The sequence below is a fragment of the Rhincodon typus genome, chromosome 10, assembly GCF_021869965.1.
Source record: "Rhincodon typus isolate 14 chromosome 10, sRhiTyp1.1, whole genome shotgun sequence".
In the NCBI taxonomy this organism is placed as follows: domain Eukaryota; kingdom Metazoa; phylum Chordata; class Chondrichthyes; order Orectolobiformes; family Rhincodontidae; genus Rhincodon; species Rhincodon typus.
This window is the reverse complement of record NC_063341.1, coordinates 36161257-36174042: the sequence shown is the minus strand read 5'-3', so window position 1 is coordinate 36174042 and position 12786 is coordinate 36161257. Positions and strand designations below refer to the sequence as shown.

Below are 12786 nucleotides of genomic sequence, written 5' to 3'. Positions count from 1 at the left end.
GGATCAGGTGGGAACACATTATCAATACCCAACAATATGCCTGTGTCTGAATGACCATCCATTCCTCCCAACCAACCCCAAGCAATACCCCTCCAACCATTACCCCTGCCTCCTTCCAGCCAGGTCTTTGCCTTTCAGGCAATGTGCTTTCTTCTCCTGTAAATAAATAATTAGATGTGTGAGTTTCTATCATGCTTTATGTTGCGAGGAGAAAAGAACAACATTTGTGGAGGGTGACTTTTCAGGCATTCTGTGAGAGGTTTAAATTCTTTACAAGTGTCGGCTGCTCAGTTAGACATGTGAAGTGCATCAGAAAGATAGAAATGAGTACAGTTGCAAAGTCTATGTCCAAGTGAACTTTGAGGCCCTGTTTAGAACGTTATAAAAGTCAAAGAGATGCAAAAGGGTAATGAAGTGAGATTGTAGTCATGCAGATTTTTTAATGTGTGTCACAGGATTGGATGAATGTGAAGGACTACTGTGACCTAGTTCCTGCATGAGGTTCCTCCAATTGGTTATGGTTTAAGAGATGATACCTCAAACCATGAAGCTCCCACTAGGTAAACTAGGAGGCTGAGGACAGGAAATGAGAAGAAAAGGGATGATGGCTGAACCAATTGGCTTAGTCTCCAGTGTCTTCTCTCCATTTGCATTGGCTTAGATACATACAATTTTTTTCCCAATGCCTTCTGCTTAAAACGAGCTCCATTTCAGATTTCCTGAAAGAATGAAGTACGCTTGTGTTAAAAAAAAGATACCTGCAGCTGTATAGCATACTTTTTCTTACGGGGAGGGCCTGTCAGAGAGTGCACTTACGTCTGAATTGCATGTGGGTTACAACCTACAAATTACCAAAGGCCTTTGGACAAATTGGAAGCATATTAGGGAGATAATAATGGTAATTAATTTTATTTGAAGTAGCCTTTGTTATGTTTCATTTCAGAAAAGTGTAGAAGGAGATGGAAATTGACAACCTAGTTGAGTGGATTAAATAAAATTGACTATTTTTCACATTTTGTCTGTATTTTCTTTAGTGCTTAGTTTGTGCTGCATGCAAAGTAATTTCCATTTATTTAAACTGATGTTAGTTAGATATTGATTAACTTTACCAGCTTATAGGTTTTGTTGTTTCCAAGACTAATACCCAAACAATTGGTTCAGCCATCCCTCTCTTGTTTTCTGCCCTCAGTCTCCTTCCTCCCTCACATTCACCCTACCCTGCTGTTCATCAAAAAGCAATATGTCTGCAGCCCCATTACTTTATCCTTTTGACTCCTTTTTGACTTACTTATGGCATCCAGCCTATCTTCCTCCATTATTTCTCATCTTGCTCTCCCTCAATAGAGTGACCTCTACTTCCACTCATGCATGTTCTAATACAGCCATTGTTTCTCTCGGATTGATTTCTCTCCGGTTCCTCCCTCAGTCCTTCATTTTTGCTCACTTACATATTGTTCCTCTGTGATATGGTATGAAGTCAATTTACAATTCCTCAGCTAATGACACCCAAGGGCATCTGTAGGTGAGTAATAAATACTGACCCAGCCAGCAACATGCACATCCCATGAGTTAATTTAAATCAGTCCTACCTCATTCGTTGACCACATGACTAACTATGTGCTGCCTGACTTCTATGCAATGCTGAGCTGTGACTGTTAAACATTTCCTCCAATGAAACTTTGGGAATTATGAAGCTAGCATCAAAACTCAAAACTCATTGATGATTCCAACATTCTACTAACTACTGACTCAGGCTACTCCAGGTTGTCTAATATTTGGTGTCCTCTCGAACCTGAGCAAGTTTCCAAACATATATTTTGGGTCTGCCTAAGACTGCTTATTTTTAACTCAACAAAATCATCCCACTCCTACTTCACTTTTACCACAGTAAAGTCCCTGCTGTACTTGACTTCATACTTGATAAAACCATTAGCTATGTCATCCAAGGTGCCCCTTTCATAATATCCAATATGTTCAAAATACATTCTTCCTCATGCTGCAATTAGCCCTGCTTACCCATCGCATTCATGTCCACTGACATACATTAGCTCCCACTTTATCCAATACATGTAGTCAAAAATCCTCTTCCTCATCTACAATGCATACTTGTCTTTAGTACAACTTCTGTCTGTAATTAATTCCATACATAAATCCTATCCTAGTTGTTCATTGTTGAACTTTGACTCTTCTAATTCCATATTCTTTCATCCACCATCAATTGCAAAATTGTTAACTGTCTCAAATTTCTTGAATTCCCTTCCTACTCCTTGACTTTCTCATTTCTTGTTTCTTAAATCTGTATTTTCATTATGCTTCTGATTACGTTTCTTAATTCTTTACATACCTTGTGTCCATTTTTACACTCCTTTGAAGTACATTGGGATATCCGTTTACACATTCAAGATGCAGCTTATTGAACGATGTTATAGAATAGTCCTGAGGGGATTCATTTGCATTTACAAGTTTGCTGCTCACTTGATAGCACAATAACCAAAATAAGAGTTAACTTGAGACCCTTCTGATTTTATTTCTTTTAACTTCCAGGTCAGGATCGGAGTGAAGCTGGTCTGATAAAACGGTTTAAAGGAGATGGATTCCGGTATAGGGCAAAACTAATTGGTGTGGATGAGGTTTCAGCTGCAAGGGGAGATAAACTCTGCCAGGACTCAATGATGAAATTAAAGGTAACTTCACAGAATTCCAGAAGTTTTGAAATATCATAAGACAGTGAATATTTATATTGAGCAGGGTTTCTCCTATTCTCACTTAGATTGCTAAATCAGCTACCTCTTGTTAATGGAGTGTGCCAACTTGTGATAAGGACAATGGGAGGATGAAAACTTTCATATTTGTTAGAACTAATTCACTCGCACTCCCATTCCTTTCCTTTCTTTTAGCATTACTTGTTGCATTCTCTTTCACCATGTCCCCTCTCTCCTCCCTGCACTCCGGTAGAAGGAAGAATTATGACAATAAAGACGGAGAATGGGAAAAAATCGTGGCTGTAAGAGCTGTTCCTTTTTTGAGGTGTTCTCAGTGTTGAAGCCAATTTCCTCAAATTCTAGGAGGAGTAATTACTATTTTATGCGTCGTTGCATTGTTTTGGAATTTTGGGGAAAAAAACCCATCAAAATATCTGTGCATTAAAAAAGGAGGAAGACAGACAAAGGGCAGTGACCACGTGGTAAGTGATTCAAATGTGGAAAGGGAGCTACGCTGCTGTCTGACCCAGCAATGAATCTGCACAGCTGCTGCCTCTACCATTTGATTTCCAAATATCCGTGGACATCGGAGTTCATCTAAGAAAAATGACCAAACGGCGAAATTCACAGCTGATCTTGAGAAGCCTGTATAGAAGAGCACACAGCAGGGGAGCAGCTAGGAGGTTTTTTTAAAGTATAACCTTACTGTTTATTTTGTAAAGCTACAACAGAGTAGAGTGGGTTCTTATTTGATTATATGTTTTATTGAGATCGCTCTCTGAATTAATTGTTAAATGTAAAACATAGGTACTAAGTTAGCCTGGAGCAGTTTTTTTTAGAGCAATAAGACTGCTATTTTCTGGGTCTATAGATTGTTAAGGTGTGAAGATGGCCTTCAGTAGAGTGATGTGCTCTTCCTGTTGGATGTGGGAGATTAGAGCCAGTATCCATGTTACTGATGATTATGTCTGCAGGAAGTGTGTTTGGTTGTGAATCCTATCAGATCACATGGATTGGTTGGAGTAGCAGTTAGAGGCAATGAGGAATTTACAGAAGCAAGAGTGTGTGATGGATAGCAGCTTCAGGAAGGGAGATAAAAAAAGCACAGATCAGGTCAGGTAGATGGGTTACCTCCAGGAAATGTAGGAGAGGGAGGCAGGTCGTGCAGGAGTCTCCTGTGGCTATCCCCATCTCAAACAAGTATGCTGTTTTGGAAAATGTAGGGGGTGATGGACTCCCATGGTAATGTAGCACGGACAGCCACATTTCTGGTACTGAGACTGGCTTGAGTATGTCAGGTTCCAAATGATCGATGGTGATAGGGGACTCACTAGTCAAAGGCATAGTCAGATGTTTGTGCGGCCAACAGTGAGACATCAGAATGGTGTGTTGTCTCCCTGGTGCCGGAATCAAGGGTGTCTCGGAGAGGGTGCAGAATATTGTCAAAGATGAGAGGGACCAGCAGGAGGTTGTTGTATGCTTTGGAATTAACGAAATAGGAAGAGAAAAGGATGAGATTCTGAGGAGAAAATATAGGAAGTTAGGCAGGAATTTAAAATGGAAGTCCTCGAGGAGAGTAATATCTGGATTATTCCTGGTGCCACAAGCTGGTGAGGGTAGGAGTAGGGGGATACAGCAGATGAATGCATGGCTGAGGAACTGAGGGAAGGATTCACATTTTTGGATCATTGGAATCTCTTCTGTGGTAGAAGTGACCTGTATAAAAAGGGCAGATTGCTCCTGAATTGGAAGGGGACTGATATACTGGCAGGGAGATTTGCTAGACCTGCTCAGGAGAATTTAAACTAGTAAGTTGGGGGTGTGGGACCCAGAGAGATAGTGAGGAAAGAAATCAGTCTGAGCCTGGTGCAGTTGGGAAAAGGAGCAAGTCAAACAGTCAGGACAGGCAGCAACAAAGCAGAGAATGAGGCAGGGCTGATAAATTAAACTGCATTTATTTCGATGCAAGAGGCCTGTCAGGAAAGCCAGATGAACTGAGGGCATGGTTGGGAATGTGGGACAGGGATATCATTGCAATTACAGAGACGTGGCTCAGGGATGGACTGGACTGGCAGCTAAATGTTCCAGAGTATAGATGCTATAGGAAGGATGGCAAGGGTGGGGGGGGGGGCAAGACAGGAGGGGGCATGGTGTTTTTGATTAGGGAAAACATTACTGCTGTACTTAGGGAGGATATGCCTGGGAATATGTCCAGGGAAGTTATTTAAGTGGAACTGAGAAATTAGAAGGGGATGATCACCATATTGGGATTGTACAATAGATCCCCCAACAGTCAGCAGGAAATTGAGAAACAAATCTGTAAGGAAATCTCAATTATCTATAAGAATAATAGGATGGTTATGGTAGGGGATTTTAACTTTCTAAACATAGACTGGGACTCCCATAGTGTTAAGGGCTTGGATGGTGAGGAATTTATTAAGTGTGTACAAGAAAATTTTCTGATTCAGTATGTGGATGAACCTATTAGAGATGATGCAAAATTTGACCTACTCTCAGGAAATAAGGCAGGGCAGGTGACTGAAGTGTTGGTTGGGGAGCACTTTGGGACCAGCGACCATAATTCTATCAATTTTAAAATGGTGATGGAAAAGGATAGATCGGATCTAAAAGTTAAAGTTCTAAATTGGAGGAAAGCCAACTTTGATGATATTAGGCAAGAACTTTCAAAAGTTGATTGGGAGCAGACATTGACAGGTAATGGGATGGCTGGAAAATGGGAGGCCTTAAAAAATGAGACAACAAGAGTCCAGAGACAGTATGCTCCTATTAGGGCGAAGGGCAAGGCTGGTAGGTGTAGGAAATGCTAGATGACTAGCGAAATTGAGGTTTTGTTCAAGAAAAAGAAGGAATCATATGTCATGTATAGACAGCAGAGATCGAGTGAATCCCTGGAAGAGTATAAAGGCAGTAGGAGTATATTTAAGGGCGAAATCAGGAGGGCAAAAAGGGGACATGAGATAGCTTTGGCTAATAGGGTTGAGTAGAATCCAAAGAGCTTTTATAAATACGTTAAGGACAAAGGGTAACTAGGGACATAATAGGGCCCCTTAAAGATCAGCAAGGCAGCCTATGTGTGGAGCTGCGAGAGCTGGGGGAGATACTAAATGAGTATTTTGCATCAGTGTTTACTGTGGAGAAGGATATGTAAGATATAGAATGTGGGGAAATAAATAGCAACGTCTTGAAAAAATACCCATATTATAGTGCTGGATGGCTTAAAACACATAAAAGTGGATAAATCCCTGAGACCTGATCAAGTACCCTAGAACTCTATGGAAAGCTGGGGAAGTGATTGCTGGGCCCCTTGCTGAGATATTTGCATCATTGATAGCCACAGGTGAGGCGCTGGAAGACTGGAGGTTGGCCAATGTGGTGCCACTATTTCAGAAAGGTGGTAAGGAAAAGTTGGGGAACAATAGACTGGTAAGCCAGACATCAGTGGTGAGCAAGTTGTTGGAGGGAATCTTGAGGTACAGGATTTACATGTATTTTGAAAGACAAGGACTGATTAGGATTAGTCAACATAATTTTGTTCATGGGAAATTGTGTCTTACTAACTTGGTTGAGTTTTTTGAAGAAGTAACAAAGAGGATTGATGAGGGCAGAGATGTGGACATCAACTATATGGACTTCAATACGGCATTAGACAAGGTTCCTAATGGCAAGCTGGTTAGGAAGGTTAGATCATATGGAATACAGGGAGAACTAGCCATTTGGATACAGAACTGGCTCAAAGGTAGAAGGCAGAGGGTGGTAGTGGAATTTGCTTTTTGGACTGAAGTCCTGTGACAAGCAGTGTGCCATAAGGATTGGTGCTGGGTCCACTGCTTTTAGTCATGTATATAAATGATCGAGATGTGAATATAGGAGGCATGGTTAGTAAGTTTGCAGATGACACCAAAATTGGAGGTGTATTAATCAATGAAGAAGGTTACCGCAGAGTACAATGGGATCTTGATCAGATGGACCAATGGGTCGAGGAGCGGCAGATGGAGTTTAATTTTAGATAAATGTGAGGTGCTGCATTTTGGCAAGGCAAATCAGGGCAGGACTTATACACTTAATGGTAAGGTCCTGGGGAGTATCGCTGAAAAAAAGAGACCTTGGAGTGCAGGCTCATAGTTCCTTGAAAGTGGAGTTGCAGTTGATAGGATAGTGAAGAAGGCGTTCGATATGCTTGCCTTTATAGGTCAGTGCATTGAGTATAGGAGTTGGGAGGTCATGTTTCAGCTGTACAGGACATTTAGTTAGGCCACTTTTGGAATACTGTGTGCAGTTCTGGTCTCCAAGCTATAGGAAGGATGCTGTACAACTTGAAAAGATTCAGAAAAGATTTACAAGGATGTTGCCAGGGTTGGAGGGGTTGAGCTGTAGGGAGAGGCTGAATAGGCTGGGGCTATTTTCACTCAAGCTTCAGAGGCTGAAGGGTGACCTTATAGATGTTTGTAAAATTGTGAGGGGCATTGATAGGGTAAATAGAGAAGGTCTTTTCCCCAGGGTAGGGGGAGTCCAAAACTTCAGGACATAGGTTTAAGGTGAGAGGGGAAAGATATAAAATGGATCTAAGGGGCAACTTTCTCACGCAGAGGGTGTTGCGTGTATGGAATGAGCTGCCAGAGGAAATGGTGGAGGCTGGTACAATTACAACATTTAAAAGGCATCTGGATGGGTATATGAATAGAAGGGTTTAGAGGGATGTGGGCAAATGCTGGCAAATGGGACTAATTTAGATTAATGTTTGGATATCTGGTCAACATGGATGATTTGGCCTGAAGGATCCGTTTCCGTGCTGTACATTTCTGTGATTCTATGACTAATAACAAAAGAATTCATATCCAGGAGTTCAAACGGGTGTTTCTGTGGCATGAAATAAGACTCTAGGATTTTCTGTTGACTCACTGGTGCCAGGGTCAAGATATCAGTATAGCAGCAGGACATTCTTCTAGAATTGTGGGACCAGCCAGAAGTCTTGGTCCTCATTGGTACCAATGACATAGGCAGAAAGAGAGAAGAGGTTATGAAAGCAGTTTTTAGGGAGTTAAGAAGGAAATTAAAAACAGGACCTCATGTACTGGTAAGCATAAGAACATGAGGGTTGATTGACTGAACACAGAAAACTGGTGTAGGAGGAAGACCATCAAATACCTGAATCATTGGGACCAATTCCAGGGAAGAGGATCCTCTACAAGGTGGATTGCAGGATTTGCAGGATTGAGACTGATATCCTCACAGGGAGATTTGCTAGTGCTTGGGGTTGTTTTAAACAAGTTTTTCACGGGGTGGGAACCAGAAGAGTACCTCAGATTGGAAGGAAGTTAAGCTAGAAGCAGGAAGTAGAACAGGGGAAACAAAGCTGAACATTGAAAGTGCCTCCAATGCGGAATGATGTCAAAAAGAAAATGTTAAGGGCACTTTGCATGAATGCACATTGTGTTTGCAAAAAGAAAGATGATCTAAAAGCACAAATTGCCATTATAGAAACATGACTGCATAGAAATCAGGACTCAGAATGGAATATTCAAGGATATTTGCTTTTTTAAGAAGGATAGATAAGAATAAAAAGGAGGTAGAGTTGCAATAATAATACAGAATGGGACCAGTACATTGTTTTTTCCAATCTGAGGTCCTCTGTTAATAATGTGTAGAACATGGTTTAGTGAAACTAAGAAATAGCAAGTGTCAGAAGACATTGGTTGATGTCATTTATAGGCTACCAAATAGTTGTGGTACTGTTGGAAAAGGTATATATCAGAAGGTGAGAGAAGCTAAACATATGTACAGCATAATATTCATGGGTGACTTCATTCTGCATATTGTCTAGGTAAACCAACTGAGCACTAAAGATGAGGAGGACAAGGTTCTGGAGCGTCTTAGGAATGGCGTTCGAGAGCAGCATATTGAAGAGCTGACTATAGACAGGCTATTTTATGTTGAGTGACCATCATAGTAAAATTTTATATTCTGCTTGAAAGTTAGGTAACTCAATCTGAAGCAAGGGTGGTAAATTTGATTAAAGGAAATTATAGAAGCACAAGGCACAGGTTGGCTGAGCTGAACTGGGAAGATGTAATAAAAGACATGACTGTACATACACAATTGATAATATTTAAACAACTATTATACGGCTTACAACAACAATAAATTCACTTAAGTGGTAAAAACTCAAAAAAGCAACAACCATGGCTGACAAAAGGAGGTTAAGGATTGTATAAGATTTTAAAAAATTAAAAGTGACTGAAATTGTAATAAGTCTAAAGATTGGTAAGTTTTAGAATATAGCAAAGGAGGACCAAGAAACTGATAAAGAAGGGAAGAATAGAATACAAAAGCAATCCAGCAAAAAGCGTTAAAACGGATTGTAAAAGCCTCTGCAGCCATAAAATGTAAACAATTCCCTAAAACAAGTGGGTCCATTAAAAGCAGAGTTATTTATGATTGGGGAACGGAGAAATGCCAGAAAAGTTAAATTATTATATTGTGTCCTTTTTCACTGAGGAAAGTACAAGATATTTCCCAAAATTAGAGTTCCAGTCACTAAGGAGAAGAAGCAGTTGAAAGAATTGAATATTAACAAGAAGATTGTACTGGAGAACTAATGGGGCTCAAAGGTAATAAGTCCCCAGGACCTGATAGTCTATATCCCAGAGTATTGAAGAAGGTATTGACAGAGACAATCAATGTATAGATGATCGTTTTCCAAAATTCCAGATTCTAGAATGATGCCTGCAGACTGAAAACTATAAAAATCACCCCACTATGTAAGAAAGGAGCAAGGGGAATCAGGGAATTGCAGACACGTCAATGTTACATCAGTAGTGGAGAAAATGGTAGATATATCATAATGTAAGTGATAATGATGGATGTGCAAATGGAGAATCATGCTTGACAGACTTGAAGTTTTTTGAGCATGTTACTAGTAAAATTAATGAAGGAGAGTCAATGGATATGCTTGAATTTTCAGGATAGTTTTGCACACGTGTCCCAAAGAAGTTTTAGTTAAGAAATTTAAAGTGTGGTGTAGGAATTGACGTACTGGCATGGATTAACGTTTGGGTAATATACATAAAACAGAGTAGGACTATTTAGTCATTCTCATGTTGGAAGACTGTGACTAGGGAGTACTGCAAGAATGAAGACTTGGGCCCCAATGTTTACAATATATTTCAATCATTTGGACATGGGGACCAAATGCGATCTTTCTAAATTTGCAGAAGATACAAAGCTAATCAGGAATGTGTGTTATGAGAAGGATGTAAAGAAGCTTCAGCAGGATTTGGACAGGCTAATGATTGGCAAGAACGTGGCAGATGGAATATAATTTGGAAAAATGTGAGGCTATCCACTTTGATAGAAAGAACAAATCTATAGATTATTTCTTAACTGGTGAGAAGTTGGAAAGTATGGATCTGTAAATGGACTTGGGTGTCCTTGTCATTAGGCCACTGAAAGCTAACATGGAAGTTCAACAAACTATTAAGAAAGCTAATGGACTATTAGTCTATAGTGCAACAGAATTTGAGTACAAGAGTTGTGAAGTCTTGCTTCAGTTGCATGGGAGCTTGGTTAGACCACACGTGGAGTACTGTGTGCAGTTTTCATCTCCTTATCCAGAATGATATAGTTGGCATGGAGGCAGTGCAATGGCGGGTCACCAGACTTGTTCCAGGGATGGCAGGACTGTCCTTTGAAGACAAATTTGGCAAACCGGGCCTATATTGTCTAGAGTTTTGAAGAATGACAGGTGAATACAAGAAACCTAAAGGAATATACAGGGTAGATGCAGGCAGTATTGCCATTTTTTTTTCTTCTGTGTAGACCTTCAAGGTCCATGCACAGTAATGATTTTTGGAATCACAGTTCAATGCTGCAACTGGTGCTGGCACACTGATCACCATGTGCAGACTGTCAGAGTGGCTGTGCAGGTACACTGACTGTAGGAAATGCTGGATGAAGATAAGATGTTTCCCCTGTTGGGAATTTGGAACAAAGGAGCACAATTTAAAATGAAGGGTGAGGCAGCTCTTTACTTGTACCTCTTTCAAAATAGTCTACTGTTTGATGCTCACAATTACTGCCTCCTTTACATTGATAAGGTCTTACGTGACAGACTGGTTTAGAAGCTAAGAGTCCATGGGATCCAGGGCAATTTGGCAAACTAGATTGAAAATTAGCTTAGTGGGAAATTGGATTAGAATAGCTATATGCTAGATGATGAACATGGACATGATGAGCCAAAGGGCCTTTTTCCATGCTGTAATATTTTCTGACTCCGTTCACTGAATATTTAGGGCAAGTCCACACAGAGTCTTCATTGCTTTACATGCAATCAAAATCCAGTAAGGCATGAACTCAAGCAAGCTGCAAACCTCAGCAAAACTTACTTGTATGGACATTTTCTGGCACACATGAATGATAAGGATGGCCATTTGCCTGGTATTCACAACCATGAATTTTCACAGATGCAACCATTCATTAGCGTTGTGGAGCTGTGTATCAATGCCATTGAAATTCAGAATAAAAACAATTCACATTGCTGACCAGCATAACAATGCTTCATTTGAGATGTGTTAACAACACAATGGATAATATTGTAATTGATACCTGTGGTAGAAAATGGAGATGAAAATTGGTGAAAGAGATAACTTTGTTACTATTTCCCTATTATGTGGGTTGGCTACAAGTGACCTTTAAGCTGGTGACAGAGACCTACAACTGACTGTGTGTTCACACAGAAATTGGGTAGCCAATTTTTTGCACTTACTGCCAGATAGAGAAGGCAGGGTCTGGTTCAAAGGCAGGCAGAGTAATTTGATTTTCTTTCTGCTTATCTCTCTGACCTAGCTTCTTGTATCTCATCTCATTAAAATACTGTGATTGAGCTGCTTCAAAGCCAATTCCCATCATTAATTTTAGCTTGACTTTCCAACATCATTAAACTCTTCATTTAGATGTTATAAAATTCCTTGATTTCCTACAAAAGCTTGTATTTTGGAAGTTCTTCTTTAATCAGCTTTCACTAGTCTGCCAACATATTGGAAGTGCCTCATTTACAGTCACCTTTCCAGTGAGTTCAGTATTTGATTCTTTTAGAATTCACACAAATCATTACATGCTGTTAGATACAAGGACAAAATAATTCTCATAAATAACAGAAAAGAAATTCATAGAAATTCCAGAAAAAAAATGTAACAGAATCTAGTGTTTAAAAACAAAACTTTTGTACACCTGGAGAATAATAACACCATGCACCCATTATAGAATCATGGACCAGTTTTAGCACAGACAACAGCCTTTCTGCAGCAGTTTTCAAGTATCTACTTATTTTAACTCCATTTTCCAGCACTTTGCCTGTAGCTTTGTATGCTATAACACATCAGGTGCTCATCTAAATTCCTTTTAACTGTCTTGAGTGTTCCTGCCTCTACCACACTTTTAGGCAGCGAGTTCCTGATACCTGCCACCCTCTAGGTGCAGGTTTTTCCTCAAATTCCCTCCAAATTTCCTGCTCCTTACCTTAAAACTATGCCCCCACTTAATGACCCCCTAGTAAGTGGAAATTTTTCTCCTTAATCTACATTACCTGTGCCCCTCATAACTTTGTACACCTCAATCAGGCTCCCACTCAGACTCCTGTGCTCTATTTGTGGATTAAAATGATGGGCGGCATGCATACTTATGCCAGCTGCCTGCTAAATAGTGCTGAGGTAATTATACCTCTGCAGCTTCTGATCACAGTTCCTGCGCACAGTGTTAAATCTACTGTCAGCTCCTGTCAGGCATGCTGCATTTCAAAGAAATAGCCCTGGAGCTCCAGATGGAGCAACAATGCTTGCATCTGGCACATGCAGAAATGCTTCAATTTTTCTTGCCACCAAACTGAAGATTTTGATGCTTCACCATTCTGCTCCTTGCTCACAGAATATATTTCATGTCTGCTTAATTATGTTGCCATTCACCTCCCAGGGTTTCTACCCATCATTTACTTTGCTGCATCTAACTTTTAGAAAAGTAGAAACAGAATTCAAAAACAGAATTCTAAAAGAATTTACACTCCTCCTTGTGA

General features: G+C 40.2%; 1 protein-coding gene across 1 annotated transcript in view; it reads left to right on the top strand.

Moving 5' to 3' along the window:
• dab1a (DAB adaptor protein 1a) overlaps nucleotides 1-12786 on the top strand; it is a 342801-nt gene that overhangs the window by 165826 nt on the left and 164189 nt on the right. Inside the window, 1 exon segment of the mRNA XM_048602085.1 lies at nucleotides 2545-2706. Coding sequence (XP_048458042.1) covers nucleotides 2545-2706 — 162 coding nt within the window.